The sequence below is a fragment of the Coenobita brevimanus genome, chromosome 72, assembly GCF_032717465.1.
Source record: "Coenobita brevimanus isolate Jiangsu-jjx chromosome 72, ASM3271746v2, whole genome shotgun sequence".
Classification (NCBI taxonomy): Eukaryota; Metazoa; Arthropoda; class Malacostraca; order Decapoda; family Coenobitidae; genus Coenobita; species Coenobita brevimanus.
The window spans coordinates 13859943-13875773 of record NC_137025.1 but is presented as its reverse complement, the minus strand read 5'-3'; the positions used below and the strand labels follow the sequence as shown (position 1 = coordinate 13875773).

The window sequence follows — 15831 nt, the reverse complement described above, 5'->3', positions numbered from 1 at the left end:
GATATTTTATTTATATTTAAAATCATAGCGGCATACCCTAACTAAAAATTCGAAGTAAGTAGTTTTGTGTCCAGTAGTTTAGAAAATCATAGACACCCCAGAACCACAGCCATTTGCTACTGTAGGAGAGATGTCAAACAGAAAGCATGTCGAGTAAAGTGAATAAGAAAAATTCTCTCTAAAAACACATGAAAAGACTTCTATGGTATCTATTAACCCCCCAAACAAAACAAGTTAATATGTTTGCGTTCAACTGTGTGCCGTTCACTTCTCTTTGTCTTTCCATGAGATACCGGCTCTTGCATCTCGCTTACAGTTTGCCACCCATCAAAACATTCAGCCTTACACCCACATCAGCTCTTTATCCATTGTTCATTGCATTATTCACCAGGTAGGAAGCAAATGTATAAGAAAAAAGGAACGGAGAGAACACTTATTCATTTTTCACTGCAACATTCACTAAGCAGGAAGTAAATGTATGATCAAGAAAAATTTAGGAAGACAAGTCTCTGGAATCGAACTCTAACCCACAATTTGCCATGATAGGAAGCCCCCCAGTTCTCGAAAGCCAGATGATTGGGAAGTATTGTGTCTGACCTTTCCCTATTTGTAGCGCTATCCTTTAGGAGCTGGCGTACCTTAAGTCCCAACTGATATCAACCTTACATCCATACTTCAATCATTCATCCAAGCACCCATCCATCCATCAACCAACCATCATCCATCTATTCACAAGTTCCACTCTTGCCCATCTCTATTTCACTCCAACCATCAACCACCCTTATATATTTCATCCATCACCCATTCACAAGTCCACACTAACTCTTCAATGATTTTCTATTACATCCATCAGCCAACCGACCATACATCCATCTATAACTCCATTCCAATGCATTTCTCGTTCCGTCGATCAAGCATCCCTTTTTTGTACCATCCATCCATCAACCAACCAACCCATCCATTCTTAATTCTCTTCTCTGCCCCTCCCACCAATCCCTCTAATATTCTAATGATCAACCATCCATTCATCCACACAGACAGAAGGTCCTCAGAATCAGACAAAGGGCCAACGGACTCACAGACAGGGACCTTCAGAGACCTTATTTATGGTAAGTCCCCTCTGACATGCTGATTCGATGAGCTGGCAGTGGTTGAGGTAGGTGTTGCCGTCGCTGCCACACACAGGACGACGATCATAGTCCTCACAATCCTCGCATACGACGGGGTCTGGTTCTGGGAGGGGGAGGGGGGGAGGTAGATCGAGAGGGACATGGGAGGGAGATGAGGGAGGGCAAAGGAAAAAAAATAGGAGAGGGAAGGGCAGAAAGGAGGAAGGGAGAGACAGGAGGAGAAAAGAGGACGGAGGGAAGAGGGGGAGAATGCATAGAGAAGAGGGGAGAAAAAGAGCACGGGGAAAGCAAAGGGAGAGGAGAGAAGGAAAGAGGAAGAAGAGATAGAGAAGAGAGGAACAGAGCGCAGAGATGGGAGGGGGAGAGCACAGGGGGCGAGGAATGTGTGAGAGATGGTAGGGCAATGAATGTGAAAGAAGAGACGAGAAGGAGAGAGTGAGAACAGAAAAAAAAAATGTTAAGAAGAAGAGAGAAACGAGTAAGGGGAAGCGGTATGGGAGAGGAGGGGAATATGAAGGGCAATGGAAAAGACAGGATAGTAAACACAGGAACAGGGAGGGAAGAAAAGAATGGAGAGAGAAAGAGAGGAAGTGGGAGACAGTGGTGAAGATATGTGGTAAGACACAAGAGGAAAAACAGAAAGGAGATAGAAGCGAAAGGAAGGGGGAAAAGGGTGAAGAGATGGTTAGTTAAATCTGCAGAGAAGCTGGTTGGAAAGTTGACAGGGCTGAGTAGAAGCGGTTAGATATTAATTTAGCAAGAACATCCCTTGAACACAGTACATTAGGAGGTAAAATTCATAAGATTCAAATTTGCATAAAGGAATAAGGGACGAAATTATAAGCAACTGAACATAAAGGTACTGAAGCCAATGAGCAGAGGTTAAGGACTAAGAAGGGATACATCAACTACTGATAGAAAAGATTTACAAAGCATTTTTAAGCGTGAACTATTAAGGGGATGCAAGAAGCCGTCTACATGGGGTTATCTATCCATCTATCCATCCACTCTATTCTTGCCTCATCAGGAGTGTAGAAGTCGGGGTTAGGCTGCTCTGTCCAAGCATTTAAGGTGACAGTGACCGGTCAATAGCTCCTGCGTGGCATCACGTGAGCAAAATGGGTTATAATGATGGCAAAAAAAAAAAAAAAAAAAAAAAAACTAAGAAATCTGTATTAGGAAAGATTGATATAATTTTTACACACACACACACACACACACACACACACACACACACACACACACACACAAATGAAAAATACCCACAAACAGATCAAACATGCCTCTCTCTCTCTCCTACAGCGGCAAAGTATACAGTGCAAGGGAAGCGTGTACAGATTTGCTGGGTGTATCTATCTATCTATCTAAAGTATGCTGCGTGGTGGTAGTGGCGGTGGTAGCTGTGGCGGTGGTGATAGTGATGGTGGTAGAGGTGTGGTGGTGCTGGCAGTGGTGCTTTACTCTCCTATAAGAGAACAGAAGAAGTTAGCGATGCACAGCTTGAAATAAATAACACTATATATCGCAGGAAACACAGTGGCCGAGGGAAATATATTCGAAGAGTGATGAGGTTCCTTGGCCTCTCATTCTCAGCGATGTTTCTCCCAATTACATCTCATTATCGTATTTTATTACATAGCTCTCATTACTGAAACCAATTGCATGAAGAAATGTGGGTATATGATCGCGCAATATGCAGGAGATGCCAGGGAGTCTCCAATGCCCATAATAATACGAAAATAATTAACAAAAGATACGTAATACTGATTTCTTATGTTATGTAGTAGAAGTTCAGACCTTTACATCACCTTTCATTCCCCCCTCCTTCTCTCTCTCTCTCTCTCTCTCTCACACACACACACACGCAGCTCTCCTTCTGTATATACCCACACATCTCCCTTATCCTCTTCATCCCTCTCTTCTCCCCTTCTTCCTTCTTTCGTCTAAACAGCTGCCTCCCCACCCTCGCCTCTCTCCTCACACATGTACCCCTTCTCTTTTAGCACCCTCAGTACTTCCTCTTACCCTCCCACTTCTCCCTTCTCTACAACACCCACCTCTCCCTTCCTCTGTCTTTTTCCCAATCTTCCCCTCTCTCCCAACTCCTACTTTCCTTCCCCTCTTTCTGGCCACACTCCCACAAACACTCCTATTCCAACTCGCACCCTTACTCCCTTACCTATTTCCCTCACTTCTTTCTTGCACACCTCTCCCTTTCTCTCCTCCCTCACCTTTCTCCTATCCTTCCTTCCTTCCTCTCCTTCTATGCCTCTTATTTCCTTCTTCCCTCTTCCCCAACCAGTCTCCTATCCTCCTCCTCCCCCACCATCTTCCTACTCACTGCATTGTCCCCTGTAGAGCTGAACGAGTCCCCGCAGTTCACACGTTGCTGCCTGAAGCGTGCACGCGTTGGTGTAGGTGATGCCGTTGCTGCCACACACGGGTTTGTACTCAGTCGTGCACCGCAGCTTACACGCCTCACGCACCGGGGGAAGCCCTGTGTACACAACAACACTGTTATTTTGACCCTGTGCACCTTAACTTGGCCTATAATTTCTATCACTCGGCCTATAATTTCTCTCTCTCCACTAAGCACATAACAATGCATCACTCATGCACCTATACTTGGCCTAAAATTACCATGTCTTCACTGTGCAGCTAACAAAACACCACTATGTTACAGATCTGATGAGTAAACGCTGGTAGGATCCGACTAGCTTGGGTAACCTGGGGTGGTCACAAACAGCAATAACAGAAGTACAGTAATAACATAAACTGAAATAAGATAATAAGGAGTTTTTCCTGTAGACTGTTGTGTCTGAGTGTTCTGTCTTTTCCACTTTTTTTTTCCTTTTTTAGTATTACAGATGCCACTGTATCCTTGACAGGTGACAGAGCGATATTTTCTTATGAAATAGTGAAGAAATGATCAATTTTTGGCCATGGTCTATTAATTTGCCTAATGCCTGCGTATATTATGTTTGGCCGGGGTCATAATGGCTGCCCCAGTGCAACAACAACACCAAAACGGGTAACTTGAGCTAATCTTTAGCTTTATCTGCTGGACTTCCTTTCAGCTGAAGAATTAGTTGGAAGCGATGGGTACTGACCACATGGACCGTTGGAGGCAATCTTGACGCTCCTGTCCTTGCACTGGTCGATGATGAGGTAGCAGACGTTCTGGTAGGTGACACCGTTGCTCCCACACACAGGGGAGGAGTCGTTGGAGCACTGGATGGTACAGTCCTTGGCTGTAGGGGACGAGAGGCACAGTATGAGGGAATAAAGTCGGAAATTAACTATAACTGGTTTGTTTTTACCTGACAGTACTGGGACTCACACAACTTGAATACTTAAACACAATACTAAGCTGTGGCTGCATGAAATTCGATGCCTCCAGATATGATTTAGGAATGAATCTCCTTGGTTACTTGTTAGTCTAAGTGCTCTCGGCCAACAATCGATGTGAAGGAAATTAGGGATCTTCATCAGGTAAGGGAAAAAGAGAAAAACGCACTATGGAGGTTAAAGCAGTAATGAGAGAATGGAAAGCGAGAGACTGACTAGATGAGTGGATTGGGCAATGATAAGAGCATGGAGCATGGGAGACTGATATGGAGGGACAAAGCAACATAAAGAAAATGAACAGGACGAGATTGAAAAGGAGAGTGAATGGGAAGGGCACAGCACCGTAATAAGACTAGAGTGAAACTGACTGGGAGAATGGATGGGGGAGATCCCAACCACTCTTCGTTTCTCAGTCCAGGGTCTTTACACTGGACCACATTAAGAGGCATCGTAAAACCAAGACACTTATTATACATTGTGTCGGGTACCTGCACTGCGCCGCACACTACACACTCCATCGGGTCTTGCACTGAGCCATGGCAATAAGGGTGCTGTAAAACCAAGAAATACTTGAAACACGTGAAAAAGGTACTAAGCAACGAAGAGGGGCTGTGAAATCAGTGCACACCTATTACATTCTCCATCAGCCTCTTTCCTAAGCATCTGGTCCTTGCACTGTGCCAAAGAGAGGTACTGTGGTTCCAAAACACACACTTACTGGTGCGCTGTGTAAGATTCTTTACTGAACTACACCCAGAAAAGACTGAGAAACCAAGACACATTTACCACACCCTCCATCAGAGGCTTTTGTGTGTGTGTGTGTGTGTGTGTGTGTGTGTGTGTGTGTGTGTGTGTGTGAGAGAGAGAGAGAGAGAGAGAGAGAGAGAGAGAGAGAGAGAGAGAGAGAGAGACCTTGCACTGTTTTCAGCCAAGACATATACAACACACTATATCAGCTGTTTTCCTGAATGTGGGGTCGTTTCACAGTGCTAAACCGAGATACACTCACTACGTAATTCATCAGAATCTTCCCTGAGTATGACAACTCGCTAGCCGACACATCCTACACACTCCTTCGGGTCCTTGCACTGAGCCACATCGAACGGGTGTTACGTAGCAATACACACTAACTGAGCTATACATCGAAGTCTCTGCGTAATTAGGATCGACGAGGTACTGTGAAACCCAAGGCACACTTCCGCCCACTCCACCCTCCTCCTCTCTAGGTATGAAGTCCTTTTACTGTGCTAAACCAAGACATATCCTGCACACTCCATCTTGTCCTTGCACTGAGCCAGATCGAAGAGTGCATAATCAGATCGAAAATGGACTGTGAACCAAAGAGCCACTTACTGCACACTCCGTCGTCCACCTTCCTCAGCGTGGGGTCCTTGCATTGTGCCACATCAAAGAGGCACTGAGACCCGTACGTGACGCCGTTGGACCCACACACCGGCCGCAGACCCGCCGTGCACGTGTCCTCGCACCTGTGGGGTTTTTAAAGTCATTAGGTCTGGATACCTGTTGGTTCCTTCTTCCTCGCATAAAAAAAAAAAAAAAAAAAAAAAACTAGATATGGCTTATATAATGGTCTGTATCCGAGGAGTGGTTGGGGCTTACTGCTCACGTAATGCTGCTATAGGGAAAGAGACTGGTTCCTCTCGCATGTAATGACTGGACACTGTAGCTTATTCCCGGGCCCCTACCCTCCTGATGTCCCCCTCACCTTTTTTTTTTTTTTTTACCTCTATTCACTCTGATTTGGTTGGTACGTGTTCCATAGCCGTGTGTGCTGGTAAAAATAAAATAAAATAAACATTCATACATAAGCTCAATAGTCTCAATGGCGATGAAATATAATAAAAAAATCAGACTGTTTGGTCATACCTTTCCCACTTTAAAAATCACTTGTATTCGGTTGTTAAATGTTTGGTAGTTGTACTGGAGAAAAAAGGTGGTAGGTGGGGAGGGCCATCATTTGCTCACTTGATGTAGTAGTGCCTACTTCTTCCTTCAACCCTATCACTCTTTTACTGTGCCTGTCCCCCTCTCTCCCGATTCATCCCATCCGTGCTGTCACTGTTTATTACTATTCTTTCTACTACAGGTGCCTAAACACTGAGTGACAAACTGAATGATCTCCTGTAACCGAGAAAATTATTTATAACGCTTAGTGGAAACCATATAACCAAATAGCTGGGTGACGTGGAGCCTAGTATGGTGCCCCTGTTAAATGGGTGGAGATGCAAATGCAGCGTCCACCCGGAAACCAAACATCCACTCTAATCCTCGCACCTCGATGTGACGAGGAGCTGTCAGCCGTGTGAACATGGGACTGGAGAAAACCAAGCACAGCATATATATTTACTTCATTTTGCTGTGAGGAGTCTGTATACAGTACAAAGGGAAAATAATTATAAAGAGGCAAAAATAAATACTACGTAATAATCGTACAGTATTCAGCAAATATAAGCACTACGCCATATTTACTCTATATTAGCTGTGAACTGTTTGGCAGAAGTATGAGTGAAAATAAATGTAAACACAAGAACGAGCACACAAAGACCAATACCAGCGCCCACCAACTGGCCTAAGGACCGAATATATGGCTTTGCCCTGTGGCTCACATCTTCGACAAGATACTCTCAAAATCGAATTACTTCATTCTTGCCTAATCCTTAACCCTTCCATCAACTTTGATTCAAATCACATCACAACTGTCTGAGCTGATTTCGTCCAGTGATCTTGACATCTGGCCTGGCCCTGTCACCTTGGCCTTTGACTGATTGTTCTCAGAATAAAATCCACTAGTTCTTGCCTTATCCTTAACCTATCCACAAACTTTGGTCTAAATCGGACAAAAAACCGAGTTATTTTGTTAACTCACACCACTCATGCTGTTACACTAACTACAATTATGTACCTACAAATGATATGTAACAATTATGTAACGACAAACGATTGCATTATGTTACACTAACTACAATTATGTACCTACAAACGATATGTAACAATTATGTAACGACAAACGATTGCATTATGTTACACTTTGCCAATTATGTAACAGTTGCATTAACAAGATGTAACTTTTATGTAACTTTAACTACAATTATAAGGCCAAGACACTTATGTAATAGTTGCATTAACAAAATGTAACTACAATTATAAGGCCAACACAATTATGCATTACCACAATATTTTGTAACAATTCATAAAATGTTACAATTATGTAGTACCACAATGTTAGTACAATATTATAAGTCATACAATTATAGCACAATTCTGTATTACCAGTATCATCATACAAGTTAGGTGAAATATTAGACATTACTAAAGTGATAACTCTATGTAATGTAATAACCTAGCAGTATTACCATTGCACAATTATATGCGTAATATTACTGAATAATCACTATTTACTATGAATAATATATGTATACAATATTCATACAATTTACTTTACAATATTATATATTTCACTTAATTAACTTATAAGTTCATTATAATGTGTATGTAGTATGTATTAATATGTTATAACTATTAAATGTCGATGGTACGCCATTTTCGCGCGGCCGAGCAAATATAGGACTACATAATAGATAGATAGATAAATAGATAGATAGAGAGACAGATAGAAGCAGGAAGTCAAATGATGAGAAGGTGTTGTGTCTGCGAGAATCGAGCAGTGCAAACATGCTTACACCCTCTTAACACTGAGGAAAGCTGACGACGGCGGCCAGTAAGGAGATGATGCAGTTAGCTGTCAGCAGTCCTCTCGTGAAGAAAGATCTGGTAACCATGAGGAACATACGTGACACACCCCTGCTACACCAGATTTTAGGAAAGAGAGTTTAGAAGGAGACAAGCGACCCTAGAGAGAGGTCGAGACGGAGATTAGCCACCGAACAGGCTAGGGAGAAGTAGACAAGCAACCCTAGAGAGAGGTCGAGACGGAGATTAGCCTTAGAACAGAGAGAGAGAGAGAGAGAGAGCGAGAGCGAGACAGGGAGGTAGCTACCCGGGACTTATACTCTTTCCATGTGAGAAACCTGTTTAATATTTCTAAGACAAATAAAAATAGTCCCATACTATTCTTTACCTCTCCCGTCACTACATGACATCTGGTGGGGAAACTACTACAAGATATCAAAGCCGCTCGACCACAAGTCTAAAATATACTTCTCTACAAGTAACTACAAAGTCTTTATGACAATGCAACTCGAACTTTGAACTTACCCCGTGGCCTTGATCATTGACTGTTCTCAACACTAAATCAATTCATTCTTGTCTTATACTCAACCTACACAACCCATTCCTCTAAATTGGGTCTATACAGGATAAAAGCTGTTTAAATTGATTTTGCTAAATCAAGAGGGAGGGGGAGGCCGAGGATGAGATGGAGGGATGGGGTGGAGAGGTATATGAGAGAGGGGGGTGTGAGTTGGGAGCAGGGTAGTGAAATGGCGGGGGACAGGGCGACTTGGAGGCGATTTGTTTGTGGCCACCCCAAACGGGATTGAGGCGTCTGGGAATAGATAGATAGATAGATATTTTAACGTAGCTCTGTAACCTTGACCTTTGACCTATTGCTAAAAAAAAATAGCTTTACCCAACGGCTATTCCTCAAGCTACCCACCAAGTTTGGTTAAAATCGGATAAAAACTGCTTGAACTATTTCGTTAGCGGGCACACACACACACACACACACACACACACACACACACACACACACACATGAAAACATAATACCCCTCTCGTTTCGCGAGCGCTGACATAAAATAATCAGGCTCGGACACAGTTTCGGGTCAATACAGTTAGTAAATACGTCACCTTGGCCCTGAGCTGACTACTGCCTGCGCAACGGTTTCGGCCAGGTCGAGGGAGGGGCGCAGGCCTGAAGATTGCTCCCGGCTGGCCCCTGACGAAGACTCGGCTGGTACGGCTGTGGGGACAACGACATTTAGTTATACAGTGGTCGGTTTGTTTTTATCTGACGGAACTGAGCCAATCCTACAACTTGAACACTAAGTTGTAATTGTTACCTCCACCAACGAAGTTGGAGGAGGTTATGTATTCACCTGTATTTGTCTGTCTGTCTGTCTATGTCCAGACGACATCTCCGAAGGTTCTCAATGAAAGTTTTCAGTGAAATTTTGTGGAAAGGTGGGCCATGGGCCAAGGAAGAAGTGATTAAATTTGGGGGCGGATCCGGATCCTACCGCACAGTATCTCGAAAAGTTCTCAATGAATTTCAGTGAAATTTAGTGGAAGGGTAGGCCATTCCGTTTTGGGGCAGATACGAATCCGGATCTTATCTCCACGGATCCCGATCCGGATCTTTTAATGGCAATGGCACTGGCGGAGATATGCGCTCTCTGAGTGCTTTCTGATAAAACGAGTTTTTTTTTTATGGGGAAGTAATGTTACAAATCAGATTCACGATGCAGTCAGACTACACTTGGCCATCAACAGAGGTGTGAGGAGTTAGGGATCTTTGTCGTGTGAAAGCAAACTGACTATTGGCTAGTTTTTACACAAACTGGAAAAGGACGCCTTCATGTGGTGGCACTGATATAACCGAGCGTCTCCCCTGCTTGGTTATACAAACGTTTCTTTACTCCCTCCCTGTCTCCCTAACGGAGGATGGTGGACTCCACGAAGACAACTGCGGTCAGCCTGCAGTCCAATGTTTCATGTTAAACAAAAATCGTGTGGTAGTAGCATGAGTACAATGAAGAGGACTTACCTTAGCCTAAAACCGCCAGCTCTCCATCTTTAATGTTGAGCTGTAACAGTACATTAACAATGGATCATGAGTTAATGAAGAAGTGTTATGGAAAGGACGTGGTGTCATAGAACTATCTTCTTCGCCACCATACTCCGCAAAATAAATTGCAGAGAGACGAAAAGCCGCGCCAAGTATGGGTGAAAGAACAGTACCTAGGTAGGCCAGCCAACAATGGACATACCCGGTTTTACCCAGGGTAATCTTTTCTAACTAGATGTTTCTACGATCTCGTGATCATTTGTTGGTTAAAACGATACGTGTTGGATCATTTAGTAGTTTACAGTATGTATGTAGGTAAATATTATATATATATATATATATATATATATATATATATATATATATATATATATATATATATATATAATACGCGAGGTAGCAAAATCTATAAAGGAGTTAAAGAATTTTAAGGCCCCAGGAGAGGATGGAATATTTCCTGAAATGCTTAAGGTGGAAAATGATGAGTTGATGAATGCGCTTTTGAAACTTTTTAATGTGGCTTGGGATAATGGTGGAATTCCAGAAGTGGGAAAATGGAGTGATTATAAAAATACCAAAAAAGGGAGATTTAAGTGTGTGTGGCAATTAGAGGGGGACAACTTTGACACCTGTAGTTGCATAAGTCTTTTCCAAAATCTTGTTGAACAGAATAGAGCCAGTAATTGATAAAATATTAAGAGAAGAACAAGCGGGATTTAGAAAGGGTTGAGGTTGTAATGATCAGATTTTTATTGTTAGGCATCTAATGCAACAAGCTAATGAGATGAAAATGCCACTTAGTATGTGTTTCGTGGATTCTGAAAAGGCGTTTGATAGTGTTTCACGTGGAACTATGTTGAAAATTATGAGATTCTATGGTATACCAGAAAAGTTTGTAAATATTATTAGAAGCCTGCATGAAGGTACTTTCTGTAAGGTAATGGTGGGTGGTTCTTTGAGTGATCCATTTGAAGTTAGGTCAGGAGTGATTCAAGGAGGAGTTCTTTCGCCATTGCCGTTTGTTTTGGTTATGGATTATGTTATGAGGAAGGTTGTAAGGAGAACAGGTGCAGGAATTAACTGGAAAGAAAACAAGAAGCTGATGGATTTGAACTATGCTGATGATATTGTACTGATTTGCGGAAGTATTTACGAGATGCAGAGGGGACTTGATTGTCTGGTGGAGGAAGGAGAAAAAGTGGGATTGGTAATAAATTGTGGAAAGACTGAAATTGTTAATATGAACGTGGAGAACCAAATCGATTGTGTAGTTGGAAATAATGTGGTGAAGAATGTTGAAAACTTTAAATATCTGGGAACGATTGTATCATCTAATGGATCATTAAACAATGAAACTGAGGAGAGGATTAGACAGGGTTGGCGAGCTGTTGGAATGTTGAAATCTGTTTGGAATAATAATATGCTTTCGGTACATACTAAAGTGAAAATTTACAAGTCCATGGTTAGACCAATTTTAATTTATGGGCATGAGTCATGGTACAGTACAATTGCAACAGATCAGAAAGTATTAGGATTTGAGAATAAAATACTGAGAAGGATTCTTGGGGTAAAGTGGCAAGACAGAGTTACAAATGAAAGAGTAAGGGATATTACGAGAGGGGAACCAGTTAATGAATATGTGAGACTGTCTCGCTGGAAGCGGCAGGGGCACATATACAGAAAAGAAGGCAGTTTAATACAGGATGTGCCAGAGTGGACTGCTAGAGGAAGAAGAGGTAGAGGTAGGTCGAGGGAAACCTGGTTGAGAATAATGAAAAGAGAAGCAGGAGAGGAGTGTTGGTGGGACCTGAAGGAGATGGCAAGAGACAAATATTGGTGAGGAGTTCATCGAGGCCCTAAGCATCCCGTGGGGTGCCACAGGAAATGATTGATTGATTGATATATAATACGCAGTCTGAAAACTAAAAAACAATGAAATCTTGCTGAACTAACAATTATTGTTCAAGGAGGCAGGAAGGATTACAATCTCAGTTCATTCATAGGAGATCCAGACGTTTAAATGGATAACTGTGATCATTAATTTTGTGTGGCATCATTGGTGGCGGTATGACAAAGTACTGAGTCAACCCTTTTTGGCACAGCAGACTGCATAGCATTCCTTCCTGGGTGATGCATTTTTTATCCTGCACCTTGATATTCCCGTGTATATTTTTCATGCTGTACTGGAGAGGGTGCCTTCCTGTGGTGGTAATGATGCGACTTAATATACTGTCTTACAGATGTCTTTCATCTCTCTCCCTATCCCTCAAATGGAAGGTGCATGGGCTGTGGAAGAGGGATTACTTCAGGCTGCAGTCAATCGGGTTCATGTCCAGATGCTGTAACGCTAACGAGACTACAGCCCACTAAGTCCTCCACTATATGTAGTCCAGTCACCTGTCTACTCACCACACACTCCCTCATACCGCTGCCGCACAGAGCCCTCAGATACGCAGGTGGCCACGCGCATCTCACACTTGTTGTGGTACGTGAGGCCGTCTGTGCCACATATGGGCTGGAATGAGGACGTGCACTTCTCATAGCATGCGTTCTGGGGGGTGCTCTCTGCCGGGGAAAATTTTGTGCTTAAGCCAATTTGGAGAGAAGTGCCACTCGCAATGAACAATTTTGATACCAGATAATAAAATATACCAATAATGCAGGATAATTTATTTTTGTATATGCTGTTATCAAATTTATATTGGGTTAGTTTAGGTCCTCGTATACCTAGGGTTAGAAGCATGCTCGTTCTCCTTCATTACGATAGCTTAAGTTCTATTGTTTCTTCATGTTTCCTCCGTAAGTTTACATTCCCAATAGGAAAGACTGGCGTGCTGAAGGGTTTAAGTAATGGTGAAATCCAGACGCTGATTCACATGCAGGCTTAGTCTTATGATTATTTCCTGTTTTAATTTACATTTGTTTTGGAGGAAGGACAAGAGAAAAGTTTGTATAATCGTTCCATACTTCTTGTTCTTCCTACCAAAACAAATCTTCCAGAAAAATAGTCCTGTTTTCAATCTTGCCAGGCAGGATGGTGTCATTTATAACTTACCCTATACCGTTGCGCGATATTCAGCCTGTGTGTGTGTGTGTGAACTCCTTAAGGGCTATTTGCTGGATTTGAATGAAACTTACCAGGTGAGTTCGTCTGGTTCCTCCAAAGATTTTCCACTAAATATAATTTTCCAACAGTGAATTTAGGGGGGTCAACACTCCTCACCAAATAAAAAATTAATAAAAATAGTGAAAGGGGCAGATATGGCTTTGATATCTTAGTAAATGTCATACAATAGACTCTAATCCATACTGCGATAACTGGGGAGCGTGACACCCCCAGTGATTCTTGGAGGGTCAGACCCCTTCCCCAAAACAAAAACGACCAGAAACAGAGGAAAGTGACCGCGTGGATTTCAGCGCAGCTTCTCAGGACAGTTCATCTGGTTCTTTGATAATGTTTTCCACTACATAAAATTTTCCACCTTTATTTTTAGGGGGGTCAGCCACCTCCAACAGTTACAAAGGATACAAAATAGGTGAAGGAGGGCAGACATCGCTTTGACATCTTGGAACATGTTTGTAGAATGGGCTCCCATCCGCTAACTTCTAGCCTACTACAACTACTACGACGATGACGACGGCGATGACTCGCTGTGTGTATCCTGGGTTATAACATTCACATTTGCCACCACTGTGATCATGTGGCTTTTACATCGGGACACTAGCTTCTTTAATGATACAGTGATGTTATTTTGTAGTTCTTTCAAATTGGCATGCATATCGTAGACCTGGGAATGCAGTTTCCACGTTTTCTCTTAATGCACAGGAAGAAACTGCACAGCTACTTAATCATGTAGTCCCCAGCCCTGTGTCATAATCCCAGTGAGGTGTTGGAGGCCAAGACAAAGTAGAGTTAATTATTTACCCATACACAGGGTTTGCACTGACGTCATCAACTTGGATGCGCCGCTGTGACGAACAAAGAACAACGTAACCAATCAAAGTACACACAGTCTTGGAAAGAATTTATATTTTTATCATGTCTGCACCTAGCAACATAGGGAAAAGTCGATCCGGTGCTCCTAGTGTGTATGCACGGATGACTGAAGAAAAGGAGAGTTATGTTAGAAAAATTAGAATAACAGGTGAAGATGCGTACTTAATGACTAACTTGTCCAGAGACTAGGATGTGATTCCTGGGATAAATAACCAGGTGTTAATTATCAGATATTCTCAGCAAGTCTAAATAAAGCCGATGATCCTGAAGCTTACAGTCAGGTGGATTGTATCATGGGGGAAGGTGGCATTAGGCCTACGATGTAAGTAGGAGGAAGAGGGGGGCACTGGGGAGGTCCAGGGTCTAATTGAGGGGCTCGCTCACCCAGTACCTTCCACACTTAACTTAGGCCACTCTTGGCCCTACTCTGGGTCCCCCATTTGTAAAGACCTAAGCCACTTTTATTTCAAGTGTGACACTATGCTGTCCGTCAGGGAAAAAAAAAAAAAGATGACTGGAAAACTTTAGGATGCAAGAATAATGACAACTTTACTTATGCGAGACAAAGTGAAATGGACAGTTCCTATTAACATTTTTTTTTTTCTTTGAGATTCTGAATCAGCCCAACATGTCATTGGCGTCTTCTCTCCTCACTCAGTTTTATAGATTTTTCTCCCCGGCTTCGGATAATCTTCGGTAACCTGTTGTACAGTGTTTCTAGTGATCCTTCTTAATATGACAACCATGGACGCCATAAGAACATAGAAAATAAGAGACTAGCCTACTGTCAGACAGGTAGCTTTACGTGTTGCTTACTCCCTCTGTTATGGCGGATCTCAGTTTTGATGACGTCACGTGAATGCCCTCGATAGCATCCTTCATAACTTTTTGATTCAATGGCGCATCCACAGCTGAAATATGCCTGGCCAAACCAGTGACTACCCCGAATGTCAGAGGAATACGTCCCGGATTCCCCTAAAGAGCACAGTTGGAACAGCCCACAATTATGGTTGTCACCCTAATTTTAAAATCTAACTATACCCCCGGTTAGAATACGTTTTATGCCATTCTTTTATTCGTTGTCCATAATTCCCATATAATGCTCGAGTTTACTGACTATTATCTCTGACTGACTCCTTATCGCTGCAGATATTAGTAACACACAGAGAGCCGAAAATGTTTAGATTATCTATCTATCTATCTATCTATTGCCAGACGCCTCAATCCCGTTTGGGGTGGCCACAAACAAATCGCCTCCAAGTCGCCCTGTCCCCCGCCATTTCACTGCCCTGCTCCCAACTCACACCCCCCTCTCTCATATACCTCTCCACCCCATCCCTCCATCTCATCCTTGGCCTCCCCCTCCCTCTTCCCCCCTCCACCTCACTCACATACACTCTCTTCGTCAGTCTTTCGCCCTCCATCCTCTCCACATGGCCAAACCACCTCAGTGTGTTCCTCATAACGCTTCCTATCACATCCACATCCACACCACAACGCTCCTTTTATATCCTCATTCGTCAGCCTGTCTCTCCACGTGACTCCACAGGCTCCTCTTAAATAACTCATTTCCACTGCTCTCACTCTTG

At 42.9% G+C, this 15831-nt stretch overlaps 1 protein-coding gene across 4 annotated transcripts in view; it reads right to left on the bottom strand.

The window, feature by feature from the left end:
- Window positions 1–1016: 1016 nt before the first annotated feature.
- The window catches only part of LOC145407026 (serine protease inhibitor dipetalogastin-like), a 48700-nt gene continuing 33885 nt past the window's right edge, over window positions 1017–15831 (bottom strand). For 2 of the 4 annotated variants that reach the window (XM_080278042.1, XM_080278043.1), the window contains 6 exons: window positions 12655–12810; window positions 9309–9420; window positions 5832–5965; window positions 4241–4381; window positions 3472–3627; window positions 1017–1233 (listed from right to left, as the gene is read on the bottom strand). In XM_080278042.1, the coding sequence (XP_080134168.1) occupies window positions 1076–1233; window positions 3472–3627; window positions 4241–4381; window positions 5832–5965; window positions 9309–9420; window positions 12655–12810 (857 nt within the window). In that variant the 3' untranslated portion in view covers window positions 1017–1075. Of the gene's footprint in view, window positions 1234–2419; window positions 2596–3471; window positions 3628–4240; window positions 4382–5831; window positions 5966–9308; window positions 9421–12654; window positions 12811–15831 lie in introns of those variants that run through there. The other 2 variants (XM_080278044.1, XM_080278045.1) reach the window with 2 other exon arrangements.